Source organism: Giraffa tippelskirchi, chromosome 2 (genome assembly GCF_054371585.1).
Source record: "Giraffa tippelskirchi isolate mGirTip1 chromosome 2, T2T-mGirTip1v1.2.pri, whole genome shotgun sequence".
Lineage (NCBI taxonomy): Eukaryota > Metazoa > Chordata > Mammalia > Artiodactyla > Giraffidae > Giraffa > Giraffa tippelskirchi.
Window position 1 is genome coordinate 177,099,568 of NC_137276.1, and position 22,516 is coordinate 177,122,083.

At 36.8% G+C, this 22,516-nt stretch overlaps 1 protein-coding gene across 11 annotated transcripts in view; it reads left to right on the forward strand.

Annotated features, from left to right (window-relative positions):
* ATG3 (autophagy related 3) overlaps window positions 1-17,811 on the forward strand; it is a 36,606-nt gene extending 18,795 nt beyond the window's left edge. For 3 of the 11 annotated variants that reach the window (XM_081542145.1, XM_081542210.1, XM_081542172.1), the window contains exons 5-12: window positions 4,461-4,568; window positions 7,245-7,294; window positions 9,346-9,427; window positions 13,214-13,248; window positions 13,486-13,641; window positions 14,395-14,522; window positions 15,948-16,034; window positions 16,577-17,811. In XM_081542145.1, coding sequence (XP_081398271.1) covers window positions 4,461-4,568; window positions 7,245-7,294; window positions 9,346-9,427; window positions 13,214-13,248; window positions 13,486-13,641; window positions 14,395-14,522; window positions 15,948-16,034; window positions 16,577-16,625 — 695 coding nt within the window. In that variant the 3' untranslated portion in view covers window positions 16,626-17,811. Of the gene's footprint in view, window positions 1-4,460; window positions 4,569-7,244; window positions 7,295-9,345; window positions 9,457-13,213; window positions 13,249-13,485; window positions 13,642-14,183; window positions 14,523-15,947; window positions 16,035-16,576 lie in introns of all 11 variants that reach the window. The other 8 variants (XM_081542135.1, XM_081542191.1, XM_081542153.1 and 5 more) reach the window with 4 other exon arrangements.
* Window positions 17,812-22,516: the final 4,705 nt, after the last annotated feature.

Consider the following 22,516-nt stretch of genomic DNA (forward strand, 5'->3'; position numbering starts at 1 on the left):
ATTATATTTACCAGTTAAGAATAACACTAACTAAAGCACAAACTGGAAAACAAAACTAAAGCAAGGTGCCATTTGGGGAATAAAGGAATGAAAATAATAGTAACAAATATGTTGAGAGGAAAGGAAAGAAAGACAGGAAGGAAAGAGTAGCTATGCAGTGTTAAATAGAGGTAGATGAAGACGATTTATAGCCATTGAAGATTAACTGCAAGGGGAAAAGAACAGTAAGAAAGGAAACAAAGGAAGAAAAGTATAATAGGTTTAAAAAATTAAAATTATAAAATAGAGAAAAGAAAAAATACGAAAGAAGAAAGAGAAAAAGAAGAAAAGGAAAACTCCACAAAACTTCAAAGGCCCAGTGTAGAGGCAGAGGTTTATAATGAGTATTAAAAGGGTGACTGAATATACACATATACATATACACCCATAAGCAAAATCAAAACAGTCCAACAAAAATAAAGTACAATAGATTGACTTGGTGAACAAAGGAAACCACAAATTATGTCTACCAGAACAAAACTTTATAAAGCACAAACTGGAAAACAAAACTAAAGCAAGGTGCCAATTAGGGTAGAAAGCAATGAAAATAAAACTTAACAAATGTGTTGAGACTAAAGAAGGAAAAGAAAGAATAGATGTGCAAGGTTAAATAGAGATAAATAAAGAAGATTTATATATATTAAAGGTTAACTGCAAGGGGAAAAGAACAGTAGGAAAAGCAAACGGAGGAATAATTGTAGAAAAATAATAATAGGTTTAAAAAATCAAAAAAGAACTCCCCTGAACCGCAAAAGCCCAATATAGAGGCAGAGGTTTTATAACAGCAATAAAAAATGTGACTGAGGGGGGAAAAAAAATGCTCAAAAGCTTAGTTAGATTTCACAGTGCCAATAAAATTGACAACTACAACAGAGGGAGGGGGAAAAATCCAAAAGAATCTACAGAACAAGTCAAAACATAAGAAGAAGGAATGATTTTCTTGAGTCACTGCTATCAGATTACTTTTCCCCACTGGGGGTCGCAGTTCACTTCACTTCCCTAGGATGCCCTCTAACACTGTGCTGATCTCTGGACCTGCTGTGAGGGCAGCTCAGATTCTAATCTGGTCCTTCTGCTACGTGTTCTTGCCTCCAATGTCCACAGCTATCAGAACTAGTGCGTTTTCTTTTGTGGGAGCTCTCAGTGACCTTTTATATATTCCACAGACTCACAATCTGCCTAGTTGATTGTGTGGATTTAATCTGCAGCTTGTACAGCTAGTAGGAGGGTTTTGGGTCTTTTTCCTTAGTGACAATGCCCCTGGGTTTCAATTGTGGTTTTATTTCCACCTCTGGATATGGGTTGTCCACTGGGGTTTGCTCCTGAGGCTGCCTTGGAGGACCTGGGTTTGCCCCTGTGAGGGCCAGGTGTGGAGGTGGTGCAGCTGTTTGAGTCGCAGGGGTTCTGGCAGCACCAAGTACTCAGAGGAGTTGGAGGCTCGGGCAGCAGGAAATACAGTGCTCTAGGAGGGTATGGCAACCAGTATAGGCCAATATTGGAGAAGGAAATGGCAACCTACTCCAGTATTCTTGCCTGGAGAATCCCAGGGGCAGAGGAGCCTGGTGGGCTGTCGTCTGTGGGGTCGCACAGAGTCAGACACGACTGAAGTGACTTAGCAGCAGCAGCAGCATTGGCCAGTATGGTCCAGTATTCTTGCCTGGAGAAACCCTCTCCATGACAGAGAAGCCTGGCAGGCCACAGTCCATAGGGTCGCAAAGAGTTCAACACAACCTAAGTGACCCTGTGTGCATAGACACAAGACATTTTTTGTCTGTGGCAGCTCTGCCCCAGTGAGAGTTGAGGGTGAAGGTAGCGCAGCTCCTGGGCTTGCGGGTACCCTGGTGGCGCCAAGTGTGCAAGGACACGGACTACCTCTGGCACAGGAGTTATGGCCCTATCAAGAGTTTTTTTGAGCCTCTTGTAGCTGGCGATCAGAAGGCCTAATTGTCCAGTCTTTCTCCATAGTAGCTCTGCCCATTCAGGCACTTATAGGGCTCCCTTGTGTGGGATCCTTCTCTGTTCAGTGCATCAGGCACATAGAGGGGCCCCCTGCCTGGGATCCTACTCTCTAGATCGGTGTTTCAGGCACTTAAAGGGGCACCCTGGGTGGGGTCCTACTCTCTAATTCAGTGCATCAGGCATTTGATGGGCCAGCCTCTCTATTGTTCAGCTGCTGATGCTGGCATGTCAGGGGAGAGAGGTTATGGTTATGGCTCCACCCCCTACACATGACTCAGCTGTATTGCCTTGCTTCCTTGGCTGCTCAGCTTTCCTCCACAGGCATTTCCCAGCACAGTCTCGTGTCCTCCTTCACATCCCCTCAATCCATCTCTCTGCAGTCAGCAGCAGCCCTCGCCTTGGGATTGCTCCACAATCCCTAAACTCTAGCTCCCAGCCGCTGTGCCATCTAGGGTATGTATGGCTGTGGCAAAGACTGTCTGATTCTCATTCCATTTCAGTCAGTCAGTTCAGTTGCTCAGTCGTGTCTGACTCTTTGCGACCCCATGGACTACAACACGCCAGGCCTCCGTGTCCATCATCAACTCCCGGAGTTTACTCAAACACGTCCATTGAGTCAGTGATGCCATCCAGCCATCTCATCCTTTGCCCTCGGTGGGTGGGGGAACTGAAGCAGGGGTATGATCCCCATGTTGGGGCATCTGAGTCAGAGGAGAAACATTTAAGGCTGAGAGGGAAACAGCTTATTTGTGGCAGCCTAAATGGCTCCAAAATCACTGCAGATGATGACTGCAGCCATGAAATTAAAAGGCCCTTGCTTCTTGGAAGAAAAGCACTTCTGTGTCTGAAGGTGTATTTCTGATGTATCTGTGGAGAGAGATGTATTCCATGTCCACCTACTACTCTGCCATCTTGTTCCTCCTCATTGATCTTAAATTAGTGCTTAAAGCTGTACTTCTAGCTTCTCTCAGACAGAAAGTTGGAAATTTAATGAAATTCTGAATTTTATATGAAAGTGAAAGTCATTCAGTCTTGTCCGACTCTTTGTGACCTCATGGACAGTCCATGGAATTTCTCCAGGCCAGAATATTGGAGTGGGTAGATTTTCCCTATGGTAAAGTTTTATTTTCCTATGGATTTTCTATGGTAGACTATTTTTTTCCATACTTGATTTTATCTCCTTCCATTTTGTTATTTCTTTTTGCCAGAAAAAGTGTAGGTTTATGATAAGGAGGAGAATGGCTCTAAGCAAAATTGGACTTCTTATTGGGTTTCTTTGTTTTTGCTGCACTGACTGCAGTGGCGTACAGGATCTTAGTTCCCTGGCAAAGATTGAATCCATGCCGCCTCCAGTGGAAGTTGCAGAGTCATAACAGCAGGACTGCCAAGGAAGTCCCCTTGTTGGACCTTTTAAGTGGACTTCATAATTATAATCTTTTCAGCTACTTAATATCAAATCTTTTTTAAACCTAAATTTTTCATGGAAGGTATAATTGATACTACCTTTGATATCTAAAATCTCAAAGCTAGAGGTTTTATTATCCATTGTGTCATTGAAAGATTACCTGTAGGCACAAACATGTTTCTGAAACAAGTATTTATGAAATTAATGAAGTTATTATGAAGCTAATTTGAAAACAACATCAAAAGGTTGTTATAGTCACTGTCTAATGACATAGCAATATGTTGATTTGTGTTCTCCTCATTATAAGAAAGGGAAAACATGTACAAAACATCAGTTTTTTATTTCTTACAGTATAGTTTTTGGTGGGATTGCTCATATCTATCTTGCTTGTTTTTAAAAAAAATCAAGAGATTAATAGCATTTTGTTGACTCCACATCGTAATGTTTTTACCTTATAATTTTTCAGTTTTAGGCTTATATGAATTATACCTGTTGATTGAAGCATATGCTATATGAAGAACTTGGCACCAATTTGTGTAAGAGTAAAGTTTAGCAGATTAGCGAACTTTACACTGGTTTATCCATTATTAATAGCTGGAGCTTAAATACAAATTATGAAGCTCACATTGATTAGCATTGTAAACCAGAGATCACCTCTACCACCTCTGAGTATGACAGGTAGTACCTCCATGTTCTGAGAGTAAAGCCACTAAAATGATATGTTATTCATTAACCTGAGGTTGAACAATGTCATCTCTGACTTCAGGTTTGCTGATCACAGATCATAAAGATAGAGAATACTTTGAACACTCTCAGTAGAGCCTTTCTACTTGTCTTCTCATAAAGCTATTTAGGGAAAGATAAGTGTCATCAAATAATTATGTATCTATGGGTCGAGTGTAATTCTTAAATACTCTTATTAGCAATAAAATATTATAATATTCCCTTAACATTTGGGCGGTAGGAATATATTTTGTGGAATGAACTTTCTCTTTTTAAAATGAATTTGCAGGAAGCAGAATATATCCTAGTAACTGCCCTTGCCATTTCTTTATAGTTCCATGCTACAAGCGGTGTAAACAGATGGAATATTCAGATGAATTGGAAGCTATCATTGAAGAAGATGATGGCGATGGGGGATGGGTAGATACTTATCATAATACAGGTAAGAGGAGAATAGAATGGCATGTGTTTAATTTGTTTTAAACTCTTTTGCAATCTTTTGTAACAGCCTTGATTTAAAAAATAAAGCAACATAAGGCATAGTTTTGTACCAGGAGATTTTTACCTGAAAAGAAGCTGGAGAACAAATTAGGAAAAAATGCCGTTGGAGTGTACCACATTTTATAGTACTTTGCTACTTGCCACTACACACTGCCAAATATACCATGAAGGCAAAATTATTGCTCTCAGTTGAGATTCACTGCAGTAGTCAGAGGGCTAAATAATCTGCACAGGAAAAAGTACCTCTTTAAGTTCGTTTTTCCTCTGCTCTGAGTAAAGGACACTGCCATCTGTTTCCTTAGATGATTCAGAAACAGATTCAGGACTTGAGTTCCTTGATTTGAAGCTTTGTTGTTCCTTAATGAGTTGAATGTTGTTATGTCAAGGCCTAGAGAAAATAGCAGATTGAACAACTTCTTCAAATAATTTCAAAATCATCCTCTTTCCTCAACTGAGTAGTGCTGTTAGACTTTTTGTATGTTTTTTCCCCTGCATCTTCCCAAAATCTTTCAATTTTTCTGCTTTTGTCTTCATTACTAGAAGATGTGGATGGCACATCTGTAAGAAACTGCCTGTTGATAGAGCAGAGCCACTGGTTATAGCACTATGTTTCTGATGTCAAGTTAGTGAGCCTCTCAGTTGTCTAGTTGTATTGCTTAATCCCTGTCCCAGAATCCAGGTGCATATTTACAAAGGCATTCATCACAGAGATAAGCAGGTGTTGGAATGATTGTGCTGTGCTGTTCTTAGTCACTCAGTTGTGTCCAACTCTTTGAGACCCCATGGACTGTAGCCTGCCAGGCTCCTCTGTCCGTGGGGATTCTCCAGGCCAGAATACTGGAGTGGGTTGCCATGCCTTCCTCCAGGAGATCTTCCCAACCCAGGGACTGAACCAAGTCTCCACATTGCAGGCAGATTCTTTATGGTCTGAGCCACCAGGGTAGCCCAGGAATACTAGATGGATAGCCTATCCCTTCTCCAGGGGATCTTCTGACCCAGGAATCAAACTGGAGTCTCCTGCATTGCAGGCAGATTTTTTACCCACTAAGCCATTGGAGAAGTCCTTACATGATTATGGAAGCCAGCAATTCTGAAATGTAAAGGGCAGGCTGGCCAGCAGTCTGAAGATTGGTAATGGTCAGTTGATACAGCTAGAGTCTGAGGCCAGTCTGGAAGCAGAATTAATTCTTCTAGAGCACTCAGTCTTTTTTTCTTAAGAAAAAAGTCTCTTAAGAGACTAAGTCTCTTTTTCTTAACCATCTGCTGATTGAATGAGGCTCACCTACATTATGGAGAGTGATCTGATTTAAATGTTAAGCACATTTAAAAAATAACCTTCAGAGTAACATTTAGACTGCTGTTTGATCAAACTATGGGATACAGTAACCTACCCAAGTTCACATGTGAGATTAATCATCACAACTGGTACAGTGTTACCTTCATTAGAATCCTCTGAGCTTTCTTTTTCTTTTCCAATATGTCCTCCTTTTAGGAGAGTCTGATTTAATGGGATGCTACTGCATTATATTTAGATGGATTGAAGAGGTTTATTTTCTTCTGTTAAGTAGTCTCAGTGAGTTGTAATAGAAATCCATTATGTTAATAATCATACCTATTATAAAATAATTTCTGGAAAAACTACTCTGATATAAAAGCTTTATGCTCGACTGTGGATTGTGACTGACATTTTCTATTTGAAAGTGAGTCTTTGGATTGTATATATTGAACAGATACATCAAAGTTTCAGAAGATAAAGGAGCAAAGTATATTTTGTGTTTAGGGTTTTTTTGTTTTGTTTTGTTTTTTTTACTGTTTCCCATCCTTGTTGAATCATTTGAAAACACGGATGGATATTTTGAATTAGAAATGTTATTTAGCTGACTTATGATCCTGCCATCTTATGTCACCTTCATTGAGATAAGTGGTATCCAAGGTAGCTGCTTAATGAGGTACAGTGGACAGAGCATTGAACCGAAGAGCAGGTGTGGATTTGAATCCCAAGTTCTTCATGTAACTGTGAGATTTATACAAGTTTCTCTCTCTGGAGACTTCATTTCTTTATAGGGAGAAACCATTACTGTGACTACCTTACAAAATAGTGTTTGTGAGGACTATATAAAATATAGAAGCAGTAAAATAGAAAGTCTCATATAAATCTGATGTGATATTACTTCCTCTGGATGTCCTAGATCTCTGAAGCAAATAGCATATTTAACATAACCATTATCTTATTGAGAAAGTTTCATTGCAGGTTATATGACCCCTATAGTTTCTTCACTTTCTGTTTACTTTCTGAGAATACTTATTTTGATAGGCTCACACAAGGAAAGTAAATAAAGTAAATGAAAGATACTAAATGAGGAAAGATAGGCTAGGATAATTTATGGTAAAATATTAAACTGATATTTAAAAAGTTATTTTTAGTTTTGGGAAGTACTTTTGTGATTATTTATCCCTATTAGAGTTCATTTGTAAAAGTGCTGCTAACATTGCTTTCTCATTTCAGAGAACTTTGAGAATTTAGATAATGTTAAAAGTGTTTTTATATTGCTCAAATCAGGTAAATTGAAGATCTTTACAACTTGATTTTAGTTATTTTCTGCTGAATTTTAAACAGGTATTACAGGAGTAACCGAAGCAGTTAAGGAGATTGCACTGGAAAACAAGGTAATGGTTAATTAGTTATGTTTCTAAATTCAGTGACCTAGTTATTTGTTTGTATATTTATTTTGAGGTTGTTCATATCATTCATATGCAAACTCTTAATATCAATATTTATTTATCAGCTTTTAAATTCCAGCTATTTTAGTTCCTCTCATTTTTCTGCATCAGCATACTACTGTTTCCCAGAGCTTCTCTTTTCTTTACTCTGTCAAATGGTTAAGAAAAACATTTTTTGAGGCTGTAACTGGTTAAAATCTATAGATTTTTACTATTTGGGAAGATTTCTAAGCCAGTTTATAAGAAATGGCTTTTTATTTTTAAACAGAAGTCCCACACATTCTGTAAGTGGAGGTTTTTGAGGGGATTTACTTACTTGCTGATTACTGTAATAGATTGCTGATAATATAGTGTTTAAATTGTAGTTTAAACATTGTCTTAAGCTGTTTATTCGTTTCTTCTGAAGTTTGTTAATTTACTGCTAATTTGAGGGGTTCTTGTTTTTTGTTCTGCTTTTCATTTTGAAAATTTAAAGGAAGCTTTATAGCATCCAAAATCATGATGTTTTGAATGAGTGAAAGCTAAATCAGTTGGGTTATACTGTACAGTTTATCTGAAGGAAGGGTAAAATTATACAATTGGGTAGGAATTTTCTGCTTGAAACTTTTCAGTTAATTTAGACTATCTATGTTAGCTTTTCATTTCTAAAGAATGATTATAGTTGTCTTCATATTTTTATATAGTTGTTTGAAATAATATAAAATAATGCAAAACACTTTCACCTTTATATTTTCTTAACTACTTTGTTAAATAGTCCATTGTCTTAGAGGATAGAATATCTGACAGAGTAACCGTTCTTTTTGTCTTTCTGACACAGTTAGCTGCAGCAGTTCCTGGTTTAAGATCATCGTCTTTGTGTATTTTTATCATTTGGATCTTTTGGGATTTGTTACTGGGGCTTAACAGAAGGTGTTAAAAACCAAAATAAGGTTTTTTCTTTTTTTTCCAGTGTACAATTTTATGCTTGCTAGGGATTAAGGTTCAGTTCATTAGTCTGAGAATTCATCCTTTTGAAGCTCTGCTTTTTGGAGAATTTTACTAAGGAGAAATTACATAAATGGCTTTTGCTGCTTCAGAAGCTCTTGTTTATTCCAGTGATTAATGTGTATGGATCAGACTTTGGGAATAATAAATGGCAGAGTGTGGATCCATTGTTTTGATAGGTTTATGATAAACCCTCTCAGGAATTTTTAATAAATTTAATAATTGTTAATATGGTACTTAGTATCCCACTTAGCATTCTCATGTCTTACTAATGGTTGAGTACTTGGAATAATTTACAACTAGAATTTATCTTCCCTATCATTTCCTGTTTAATACAGAATTTACATGATTATTTTTTATAATTTAGTGCTTAGAATACATACTATTAAAATTATAAATTAGGTGAAACTAAATGTCCAGTTTTTTGACATTGACTTCAGATTTTTAGAATATTAATTTTGTGAAAATGATAATTATATATTATATTAGCCTTGTCTTTGGTTAGCATTATTTCATTTTAATGCAGATATAGTTAAGAAATTGAACTGAAATCTTATGTGTTATAATAATTGTAATTGCTTAATTCAACCAGGAATGTTAAATTAGAGAATATGATAGTCTTTGATTTATAATAATATTAACATGTAAATGTATTGTGGTTTATAAATATATATATTTCTCCTTTAAGTGTATGAGTTAACTTTGAACTGATTTTCTAATACTAGTGAATTGGTTAGCTAGAAATATTGTTTTGTCAGAAGTGCAACTGGCAACAATTTTTAAATGACTCCTGGTGCTTCTATGATACTTTTTATATTTTTCAGTCACAGTGGTTAGCACATGGTTTTTAATGATTGGTTTATGGGTTTATCGTTTGAAGTAGGAGTTTTTTGAGTATAGAATATCTCATCATGCTTGCTTTTGCAGTGGTTAGCACTGTGCTGGCATGTGGATGCTCAGTATTTGAACTCATGAACATATTTAAGTGACTTTAAATATAATTGATTTCAAAGGACAGTATAAAACTCCAAGATTGCTCAGCTTTATGTGAGGAGGAGGAAGAGGAAGATGAAGGAGAAGCTGCAGATATGGAAGGTATTTGTTATGGATTTGTTTTAATCACAGTAGAGGATTGATTTTAGAATATACGTAATTGGTGTGGATTAAGAATTCTACTTTATTGAGTTCTGAATTTTAACATTTAACAGCCTAGAGAGGATTTGTTTAGTTTTAAGTTTAATCAGTGCAGAACTTATCTTGCTCTTGGACTTTACCCAGAGCATGGCCTTGATAGCATTATTTCTGCTGGATCAGTATTGATCATAAATATTTAATGCTGGAGACAGCCATAAGATACAGATTCTTAAGCTAATTCCTAAATTCCTTCAGAACAGAAGAAAATTTGTTCAGGGATTTAGTATTTTCTTTTTCCTTTTTGATAGCATCTTACTATTGGAACCTTATGATAGTCATTCTTAAGGGGGCCTTTTGAACTATATGGAATCTTCCCACTGCTTCCTGAGAATCTGAAGTGCCTTCCTAGGATTGCCAGTTGAGAGTTGAGACTTAATGTATTAGTGAATCATTGTTACAAGAGATTGAAACCCGTTATACTAACAGAACACAGTAATACAGGTCTAAAAGTATACGGCTATTCAAAACTTCATATTTCATTAGCATGATAATCTTTAATACCAATGAAATTTCAGATATTTAAAATTAGATGGGAGAAATTGCTATCACCAGGACAACCTCTCTGTTAAGTCCAATATGTCTTTATAATACTTACCTTCTCTGCATATTTAAGATTCAGTTAACCTTTTCCTCCCTTGGTTTTTATGACATGGGATTTTCCTCCTCCTTCCTTGACTGTTTCTTCTAAGTCTTCTTCCCAGGCTCTTTACTTTTGCTTAGCTGTTAAGTGTTGCTGCTTTATGGTGTTTCACTCTTTTTTCTGCTCACACCCTATACTCCCAGGTAGATTTTTATCTACTCTTGTAACTTCTATAATTGGAGACTGTAGTCTGGCAGGAAGAATGGTGTGTAAACTGCATTAGATTTTCTATGAGAGTTTAAATATGAATGTATGTATGTATAGAGAGAGGGTTAGCAGTTGGAGAAAGGAAGAGAATATGAAAAATGAAAGGGCAGGCATTTTGGAGGCTGTAAGGTGGCCAGATCCCCCCAGTACCTAGAATTTAGTGAGATAGAATGCAGAAGTAGAAGGTAGTATCTGTAGAGATGGCAAGTGGTGTTTGCTGAAGAGGCGGCGGCAGCTTAGCCTAATCAACCAGAGTAGCCTTGACTTAAAAGAAAAAGTGAAAAAGTGTTGGTCGCTGAGTTGTGTCTGACTCTTTGCAACCTCATGGGTTGGACTGTAGCCTGCCAGGCTTCTCTGTCCACGGGGATTCTCCAGGCAAGAATACTGGAATGGATTACCATGCCCTCCTCCAGGGCATCTTCCCAACCCAGGGATTGAACCCAGGTCTCCCACATTGCAGGAAGATTCTTCTACCATCTGAGCCACCAGGGAAACCTTTGACTTAAAAGTACCTTTCAAAAAGAAACCTAGCTGTAGGTTTCATGGATTCTAGTGAGAATTTTATCCTTATTTCCATGTATACTCCTATTCGTTGAAGAAATCCAGATGAGTTTACTTGTAACCAAAATTGATCACAGGAACCTCATATACTGTGTCTACGCTCAAGACATCCATGTCTAAACCCCAACCCAGATCTACTTGTTGAGATTCATTTCCACATGGATGTCTCATAGTTGTCAGACCATCTTCTTGCACAAATACTCATTTCTGGATTCTGTCTCTGAATGGTATACAGTTGTCAAGTTGGAGCAGGAAACCTTATAAATAAAGTACTGTTTTAGTGCTTCAATACTTTGGCCACCTGATATGAAGAACTGACCCATAAGAAAAGACCCTGATGGCGGGCAAGATGGAAGACAGGAGGAGAAGGGGATGACAGAGGATGAGATGGTTGGATGGCGTCACTAACTTGATGGACATGAGCTTGAGCAAGCTTCGGGAGTTGGTGATGGACAGGGAAGCCTGGTGTGCTGCAGTCCATGCGGTTGCAAAGAGTCGGACATGACTGAGCAATTGAACTGAACTGAACTGTTCTTAGAGTTCAAGGTGTAGAATTGCCTTAAATATCTGACCACCTTCGTGTATGTTTGTTACATTTCCCTTGGATAGAATTAAAGAAAGAATTGCTATGTATGGAATTTTGCTTAAAAAGTGTCGTTGGTATCTAATATAACAGTTAATTTTCATCCATTTTTCAGCAAATATTTATTGAGCAAGACAGTATCTATATATCAGATACTACATTTGGTGCTGGAGATAAAGCAGTAGACATGATCTCACAGAGCTAATATTTGATTAGGGGACACAGACAAAAACAATAGATAAAGCAAAACATAAACTGTCTCAGATGGTTATAAGTGTTACGGAGAAAAGTAAAGGCAGGCAGAGATAGGGAGTCTTGTAGTAGGATGAGTGTTGTAATTTTTAAATAGATTGGTTAAGAGAAACCTCACTGAGGATATGCCTTTTGAGTACAGCCTGACAAGAAGTAAGCGGACAAGCTGTTTGGTTATCTGAGGAAGAGTGCAAAGGCCCTGAAGTGGGAACACATATGACTTATATAAATACTACAAGGAGACTTCTATGTTTAGAGAGGCGTGAGGAGAGGGTAATAAAGCGTGGAGTTAGAGAGGTAACCTGGGAACCAGATGGTGTAGGGCCCTGGCTTTAACTCTGAGATGAGAAGCTGTTGGGGGTTTTTCTAAGTAAAGAAACAACAGAATGAGATTTTAAGATCTCAAAAGAATCGCTATGACTTCAGTGTTGAAAATAAAGACTGAAGGGGTTTGGGACAACAGTTAGGCATCTATTTTGATAATCAAGGCAAGAAATGACTGTGACATGGGCTCAGGTGGTAACTGGAGGTGACGAGAAAAACTGAAGATTCTAGATATTTTGAGGGTAGGGCCAAAAGAGTATTTGTTGCTGGATTGAATGTGACATGTGGGAGACTGAGTGGTCATGTGTGACTCCAGGGTTTTTGACCTGGGTGTGTAGAAAGATGTTATTCAGATGGGGAGTGAATGGCTTTGGAGGGTATGTCAGGAGCTCAGTTTTTGACATGTGATACTTGTGCTTCCCCCTAGTCATTCATTCGAGTCATAAATAAACAATTGGGTATCAATGTTTGCATTTTGCAGTAAGGGAATAAATTCAAGAGTCATCAGCATTTAAAGTCATTGGGACTAGATGAAATCCTCAAGGGAGTCAGTGTGGATGAAGAAGAGGCAAGTTCCAAAAACTGAGCTCTTGGTTACTGTAGATGTTGAACAGGACCAGCATAGTCCATAGTGAAGGAAAAATTAGTGAGGTGGGAGGAAAGCCAGGAAAATGTAGTATCTTAAAGGCTGAGGAAGGAAAACGTTGCAAGGAAGAAGAAATAAATCATGCCAGATGTTCTTAAGAGGTCAATTAAGATGAAAACTAGGAATTTACCACTGGTTTCAGCAAGTGGAAGTCACTGATGACTTTAACGAGCATGTCTTATGCAGTTATATAAATATCCTTGCGTACCCTATGGAGTCACTAAGGATTCTGCAGTATTATTGTGCCAATTGGTATTAGTAATAGATCAAGCCTTAAGTATGCTGACTTTCTCTGGCACTGTTAGGTAAAGTATCTGCTTCTTTAGAAATATAGAATTAGTTCTCTCATAATATTCAATATCTTCAGTCAAAACTAAAGCAAAAACCCAGGTTTTTCATTCTCTGAAGTAATATGTAATTTGGTTTAGGAAATTATTTTGAACTTGATTAATCTTTTGTTGCTTTTTATAACAGAATATGAAGAGAGTGGATTGTTGGAAACAGATGAGGTTTGTAAATCGAGTTTTCTTCAGTTAATTTTTAACGAGTAAACTTGGGGATTAGTGTTCCTAATATCTTGATCTATCAAATGAGTTTTTTATGTGTACATTGTTTATAGCATATAACATTTTAGCTTTGAATTTTGTTATATCTGCTGTTGAATAAAAAATACATAGGATGGGAAGATTTGCTAAAACATCACATAGTGATTTTAATGGTTGTAAATTTTTTTCCACTGTTACCAGGCTACTCTAGATACAAGGAAAATAGTAGAAGCTTGTAAAGCTAAAACTGATGCTGGAGGTGAAGATGCTATTTTGCAAACCAGAACTTATGACCTTTACATCACTTATGATAAATATTACCAGACACCACGACTATGGTTGTTTGGCTATGATGAGGTAAAAATAAAGAAAAATTTATTTTAGTGTATATATTTAAAATTTGAGGGTTGAATTCTTTTGTCATTAAGTCCATGGGTATATATTTTGGCCTTTAAAGTTTTAGGAATCATTTGTTTTGTAATTTTGTGATTAATGTTGAATTCGATTCTTATTTTGAAGAAACTAGGAATTATTCAGTGTGAAACAACACTGCTAAGGATTAAACAGAAATAATCTGTTACATTTATTCCTTGGTCCCTAGAGCTTACACCTTCAAAATGTGAGGAAATGTGAGGAAAATTGAAGTTGGTTAGTTATATTAAATTTTGTTTGGGATTATAGATAGACATTTGCAAAATGATTATATTGCATGTGGAGTTTTTTTCCCTGTAGACTTTCACTTAATTGAATTAAAGGAAAACTAAAATAAAATTAACTTGTTTAACCTGTCATTCCAATGACTATAAATGGAAAATAAATAGGCCTAAAAGATGTTATGAAGTTATAAAATGTTTTGATAGCTCTGAACTTGCCTTTTTGTGGACTTTTTTCTGTATTAGATGATAGCTGATGTCACATAGCCTTGATGGACAGACTCTCCTCCCTGCCTACTTGGTATAAACTTTGCTGCAAATAATCTGGTGATTCTAAATAGTATAGAATTTGAAATTGCAAGTGATGTGGAAGGTGGGGCTAAGTATATTATAAAGACTAAAGTTTAGGCCTAAAAGTTTATAAACAGTACTTTCAAAGCATTTTTTATGGTTTCAGCAACGGCAGCCTTTAACAGTTGAGCACATGTACGAAGACATCAGTCAGGATCATGTGAAGAAAACAGTGACCATTGAAAATCACCCTCATCTCCCACCACCTCCAATGTGTTCAGTTCACCCATGCAGGTGTGTGTGTGTGTATACTTCATGGATTTACCACTTGAGAGTCTGTATAAACAGTGTCTGAAGAGAAAAAAATTTACTTCATAAATAAAATTCTATTGTCTTCCTTAGAAATGTTTTTGTGTTTAAGTAATATATAAGACCTAAAAAAAATTTATCAATTTCTTTTAATTTTCAATTCATTAAGAATATTTTTTGTTCTCTGTGTGTTGTGTTACAGTATAGATTTTTGTGATTTTACTCCTGTTATTAGCTCCAAGAATATTTTGGAAGATTCTTTTTAGATTAAAAAATACTAGTGGTTTGCTCTTTGTGATATCTTTCTGCGAATGTGGAATATGAAGTTAACTTTGTGCTTTTTCTAGGTGACCTGTTAATCTCCTTTTATTGGTTAGTGAAGGGAGATGTGTACAGAATTTCTATTCTCCTCTACTTTTCAGTTAAGAAGTTTCCAACCCTACCAAATCAAGTACATTTTATAATTTGGTGTTTCTTTGTATCAGTGTATTTTCACAGGGCTAAAAAAGTGAAACTGAGTCTGTATACATAATCAAGGCATTTTAGGCCTTGCCATTGGCTGCTTCAGATTATGTCATCATATTCTCAGGGCCAGTACATTTACTCTCATCTTCTAAGTTGACTATCTCTGTCATGGAGGTTGTATTCAGAGTTTGAAGTGGCGTTATTTAAGCCAGGATACATATAAAAGTTCATTTCTTCTGTATGATACCCTTTACTCAGTTAATTGCTCAGGTAATTACTATGATATCATCATTTTCTGTAGCATAGGAGATTCACCAGTTGGCCATGAAAAGATTTGTGGAAAACTTTAGATAAATATCCTTTATATAAAGGAAAAAAATTTTTTTCTAAGTAGAATCAGATAATTTTTATCTGAAAAAATATATATATGAACTTTGACCAACTGGTTTTTCTTTAACTCAGTTGTGGCTTATTCTCAGTTAAATATTTAAGCAGTCAAAATCACAGCATTATAAATACCTCTTCATTGTTGTTTTTAACCAACCATTTTCATGTAACTTTTTTGAATTTGTCTGGTTGGATTCTTGTTTTTTTCTCAGAGCAGAAAGCCCTTGCTCTGCAGTTGTGCCCTGGCATGATTTCCCTTTCTGATTCTCTGCCCTACCCCCCTTCCACCCCCATTATAGGAAAGCTAACTAGTTCCATTGTGTTTCTTTGTGACTACATAGCTTTTTAAAATTACCCCCTCCCCCAGTAAAATTGTCTGCATGTCTCAACAGTCTGGCTTGTTGGGGAGTAGGGAGGAGAATATTTTACATTATTACTGTTGTATATTAAGATAAAATCACTGACAATAAAAATTTTCACAAATTTTCACAAACAAAAACTTGCTTTTCCTATTTTGATCCAGTTGATCTATACTAATATTTATTCTTTTGCGTTTAGGCATGCTGAGGTGATGAAGAAAATCATTGAGACTGTTGCAGAAGGAGGGGGAGAACTTGGTGTTCATATGTATCCTTACCTGTCTGTGTATGTGACTAGAGGCAAAGTGCTTCTGGGATTTTTTTTTCCCCCTTTTTGAGAAATTTAGCCCCCCATATGTGGAAATCTTAGTGGGAGTCTTCATTTGGAAAATGTTGCATTGTGATAGTTCTGGCCTTGTTCAGTTGTTGAGCACATGTCCCTGTGTGAACCAGTTTGCTCTGCTTTGTTACGGAGCTTCAGAGCAATATGTGCTTCTAGGTAGCAGCTTGCCAAGTGCCGTTGTTTGTTCAGGAGGCAATGGCTGAGAGTATGCAATTCATAACTGTTAACTCTTGATGGAAAAGAAACTCAGAATACTTAATCTGTTGATGAAAGATGAGTAACCTATGAATTTAGAGTATAACACATGAATATCTTTTCCTCAGATATATTCCTAATGTAGCATGTTATCAAAAGTGTACTTTCCTATCAGGTAAAAAGTAAAGTTGGGTTTTGTCAGTCTGAGGTCTCTGAAGTGAAGAAAAGTAAAAAGCACGTGAATTCTATTTCAGGTAGTCTTCAAATGCAGTATTCTCATTTTTCTCCAGATATGAGCACCCGTTTATTTTTCTGGGGTTGACAAGAGGAATTAAGTGAACTACTGGATCCTGAAATACACGTGCCCATAGCCTGGATTTGTGAAAAGCAGCCAAAGTCAGTGGTTTAAATACCAAACAGCTTGAATGACTGGTTCATGCCACTCACTGTTAGGTGTAGACTGAGGGGTTGCCACTGTCTTGGAACTATAGATAACATGAGCATTGCCAATAAAATGTGTGTCCCTCAGAGAAACATTGAGCTGGTGTGATATTGAAACAACCAGGAGTTTTTGGTCCAAACCAGATTTACTGTTGAAAGCCTATTATGCATAATATGAGCATTCATCTCTATTTTTGAAGCTATATGGCAACTTGGAAGACTCTATATAATTCTAATTGAGTCATCAATTAAAAATTAAGTTCTTAATGTTTCTAAGTGCAGTGGAACATAGGAAAATAATTCAGGAATTTGTTAAAGACAGTCCAGTATAACAGATTCTATGGCAGGTACATATACTAATCAAGAATCAGTCCTTATGGAGGATTTTTACCTATTTTTTGTTCTTTTGCTTCAGTATTTCTATATTCTTCACACTGTCTCATTTTCTAACATACTCTAAAAAACTTATAGGCAGTAAAAATAAAAAAGCCATTTCCCACTCATTTAAATATGTGCAACAATGTCCTAATTTATATATTAAAATATTTGGGCTAATAAGAACCTGTACTCTTTAAGAAGTCTTAACATACAAATATTAAATTGGGATAAGTCAGGCATTCTTAAAGTTGTAGAGATCCTTGTGTTGAATAGACACCAGCTTGCATGAATGAATGTTTTTTTTTAATATACTTGATTTAATATTCTGTCTTCTATATATTTTCTGAGGAGTTATTGCTTAATAAAATGGATAATTACAATGTTAGCTTAAATCAGAACTATTTACCAATCTGTTTTCCTTAGCTAAAAACCTTTAGGTATCTTCTAATTTTCTTGAAATTTGTACAAGCTGTCATTCCAACAATAGAATATGACTACACAAGACACTTCACAATGTAACAAAGAGAGCATAGAATCTATCCTAATTATTGGTTCTGATTTTTAAGGAATTAACCCATAGATGTGACCATTGACCATATTCACCAGTATGTACAATTTCTCTAATAAAGAGACTTATGTTTATGCATTAAATAAAAAAAGTTCCACTACCAGCCTTATTTGTTTAATAAAAATGAGTGTAAAGAGACCGTTTTTCTTGCTTCTTATCAAAAAGGTGGTAATAGCATTTTTCTTAAATAATAATAATTCTTTAAGTGTAGAAATATATCATACAGAATGATGGTAAGAGTATTTTTGGTTCACATTTATGAGGAAGGTATTTAAATGTGTGTTTGTGTGTGAGAGCTGGGACTAGAAAGTACCGCATGCTAGACTCCCTTTCCCTTCTTTCTCTTGCTCTTTGTTCCTTTTGTTTTCCCTCTGTCTCCCTAAGTCTCTTATCTGCTAATAGTTAACATTGATGAAGTACTTACTGTGTGCCAGGAAATTAAGTGCTGTTGCTTATTTTGTTGAGTCAATACTTCCAGAATAATTCTGGATTCAAGAATATTTTTCTTATTGTGATTTCCTGTGTGTGCGTGTGCACATGTGCGCGCTCAGTTGTGTTCATCCACCTCTTTGTGACCCCATGGACTGTAGCCCACCAGGTTCCTCTGTCCATGGGGTTTCCCAGGCAAGAATACTGGAGTGGGTTGCCATTTCCTCCTCCAGGGGATAGAATATTAAAATTTCAATTGAATTAAATTAACATTAAAATTAAGTTAGTATTAAAGTTTAAAGAAGTCCCTTTGTTGTATAGTTTATAGATCTAGATCTGGGAGTTCAGAAAGGGTAGGTGTGCAAGAACACTCACAGAGCCAAGGAGCAGAACCCAGGCCCTTTGAGAACTCCATTTACATTCTCTTTGTTACTGCCACATTGCCCTCTTCCCTCTTTTTTTCATCCCTGCGCATACCAGGAGTGGCTGACTGCCTTTGAGGAACTTTAGTTTAATCCTCATCATTCAAGAATACTTTCCTTACCTTCAGTGCCCTTTTTCCCCCTTTTCTAATTGTAACCCAGTTTTTGTGTTTTAAGGAAATCTCCATAATGAAAATAATGACTGAATAGCCTGCTTGCTCATGTACGCCACCAGGTTACTCTTTAATTTAAATTAATCTTCAACTGATGTTGGGCTTCCCTGGTGGATCAGACAGTAAAGAATCTGCTTGCAATGTGGGAGACCTGGGTTTGATCCCTGGGTTGGAAGGATCCCCTGGAGGGGAGGGCATGGCAACCCACTCTAGTATTCTTGTCTGGAGAATCCCTATGGACAGAGGAGCCTGGTGGGCTGCAGTCCATGGGGTCGCAAAGAGTCAGATATGACTGAGCAACTAAACACTCAGCTGATTTTACTGAAATATCCTATTTTTTAATACCTTTAATCTAAATGATATGTAATAATAGGTATTATCACATTGTCAACGTTTTCTCCCAGTTAAGCCTTTATTGTAAGTACAGATATTCTCAAATCTTATTTTAAGCTAACAGTCATTTATTTCAGTTACCACTAGGTGGCATAAATGATTTTGTTGGTCAAAACTTTTTAGTTTCAGATCCTTTTTTCCTATTGAAATCTTTGTATGAGTGCCTAGTGTGTAAAATAGGGTTTCCCTGGTGGCTCAGTTGGTAAAGAATCCACCCGCAGTGCAGGAGACCCAGATTCAATGCCTGGGTGGGGAATACCCCCGGAGAAGGAAATGAAAACCCAAAATAAAAATGGATATGTTAATGGTATAAATGTGTTATTTATGAGTTCAGGTTTCTAGCACTCAAGAAAAATGGGGTTGGTGTGATGAACAGTGAAGTTGTTCTGATGAACTTAGAATTGGGATTCAGATTATGTGCAACAGTCTTATAAGCCCTCACATGTAGTTTATTTTTTATATTAGCTTCATGTCATTTTTAAATGTCTGATTTGCATATGTATTAGTAAATGGTGATAGTTTTTTTTTCTTTTCTAACTTTTTTTTGGAAATAATTTTATATTTTTAGAAGAATTTCAAGTCCTGTACATCCTTCACCTAGTTTCCTCTAATGTTAATATCTTGCATAACCATGATACACTTATCAAACAAAACTAAGAAATTAATGTTGATGCAATACTATTAAGTAAACTACAGATTTCCTTGAGCTGTTTGTGCATTTTTTTCCTTGCCTCTTTTATGGTAGTGATATACAGTAGTACATCTTTTTATGTGCCTGTTGGCCATCTGCTTTTTCTGTGGAAAAATGTCTATTCAGTTCTGTGCAGTTTTAAATTAGATTTTTTTTTTGATGATGAGTTGCATAGGTTATTAATTTATGTTGAATATTAACCCCTTATCAGTTACATTATTTGCAAATATTTTCTCCCATTTAGTAGGTTTTCTGTTTTGTTGATGGTTTTCTTTATGGCATAGCCATTTTAGAGAGGAAACTGGTAGTATGTGGTCACATTAAGTATGTCTCCTCAGGTTCAGTAATTTTGCTGAAGTGGCTAACAGAACTCAGGGAAACACTTAACGTTTATCAGTTTCTAAAGGATATGATGAAGAGCACACATGAGCAGCGGGATGAAGAGTGAGGTCTGGAAAAGTCCCGGTACAGAAGCTTCTGTTGCTGTGGAACTGGAGTGCATCACCCTCTCAGAGTGGATGTATTTGCCATCCTGGAAGATCTCCAAACACCATACTGTTGGGATTACTGTTCTTTACATAGGCATGATCAATAGTTAACTCTGTTTCTAGCCCTCTTCCCTCTCTGGAGGATGGGGAGGTGGGACTGAAAATTCTACGCTTCTAAGCATGGCTTGATCTTTCTGGTTATGAGTCCAATCCAAGAGCCCATTCAAAATTATCTTGACAGAACAGATGTGCTTGGTGCTCTTACCACTTCGGAGTTGAAGGATTTTAGGAACACTGTGTCAGGAACTGAGGATAGAAACACACACACACACACACACACACACACACACACACACACATGTATTGATTACTATATTACAGGAAACATATAGGAGGATGCTTGTTGCTGTTTTGTTTCTGGTGACAGGAGTTGGAAGTGATCTGGGAAATAATCATTGGTTGAGATACCAGGTCCTGTACAGCCATTAAATACGTAATAGATACACATGGCTAGATGACAGCATGGCTAGATCTTAAACATAGTTGTAAATTTAGTAAGTCTCAGTTATTTCCTTTGTAGTTTTCCTCTATCTTTCATTTTTATTTTGTTCCTATTTAATCTCTCAAATGTGTTTAAAGCAAAACTCATGATTTTATATTCACTGCCAAAACAGCACCTACCATAACAAAACCACTAACAATAGAAACTCATTCGCTTTCAATTCTATCCAGTCGACATCACTACCACCTACCCAGCTGCTCAGCCAAAACCCTGAGTCATCCTCTTGCCCTCTGTCCACTCCATCCCACTGATACGTATCACGTCTCTCAAAAAATGAGTCCTGTCTTCTACTTCCACGACATATCCTGGTGCCTGGGACTCTGTATTAAACCAGCAACTCACAAAGTTTTATTGTAGGAGATTGATTCATGGATCACACTTAGAGAAACATACTCTGTTGCTCTTAGTTGAGTGAACTTCATTTTTGATAAATTTTTGGGCCTCTTATGAGGGAAAAATTAGAGAAAGATACTTTGGGAGGCTTTTTACAACAAGTCACTTTTGTGAGTCCTTTATTACGAGTTAATCAACTGGTCATAAAAGGTAATATCTTCCAGATTTATCTCCCAGTACAGCTGATAGCATGGAAGTTTAGAAAACAGGAAGTGGCTAAGAGCTGTCTCTGTAGCCAATATTTTAATTCTGTTCTTTTCTGGGACGTTGGTTGGTTCCCTTGTCACTGAACATCCAGGTTCCTCACCTACAAGGGGAACATAGCATTTTCTAGCTATAGAGTTGTTAGGAGGGTTGAAAGAAATGATGCATGTAAAGCATTTAGCATAGTGCTTGACCTCTTTGCTGCTGCTAGTGTGGTGATGATAATGATTATAAGTAACTGTTCCCACTCTAGAACTTGCAGTTTTGATGTCAGAATGATCACATCCAGCAGAGGGCAGTGGAAGAGCACAAGGTTAAGCATTTAAGCATTCTGGAGATGGCAGTTATCAAAAATCATGTCAAGTTTTTTTTTTTTTTGATGAGGAAAGGAGGTGTATGATATTGGTTAGCCTCCTTTATGTTTGAGATCCTCAGTTTATCGAAGAACAAGGCATCCAGTTTGTCCAGTGTTTGCTTGCAGTTACTTGCCATCTTCCCTGCCCTTCATATCTACCTTTCAAAATTAAGGGAATGGATTAAATTATTTTTGTTTTACTGATGTATGGTTGATACATTTTTTAATGTATTTAAAGTGTACTATGTGATGATTTGATACATGAATAATTTGTGAAGTAGTCTCACAATTGAAACAACATATCCATATCACTTCACGTACTTACTTTTTTGATGAGGATGCTTAAGATTTATTTTCTTACCTAAATTTCAGTTGTGCAGTGCAGTGTTATCAAGTATAATCACCACACTATAATTAGATCCTTATACCTTGCTCATTTTATAATTGGAAATTAATATATCCTTTCACCCGCCTCTCCCCTCCCCTTTTCTCCCAGCCCCTGGAAATCACCATTCTACTCTTTTCTACTCAGTTTCTAAAGGATGTGATGAAGAGCACACGAGTAGCTAGATGAAGAGTGAGGTCTGGAAAAGTCCCAGCACAGAAGCTGTGGAGTTGGGGGTGCATCACCCTCTCAGGGTGGAGGTATTTGCCAACCTGGAAGATCTCCAAACACCATACTGTTGGGATTACTGTTCCTCACACAGGCATGATCAATAGTTAACTCTGTTTC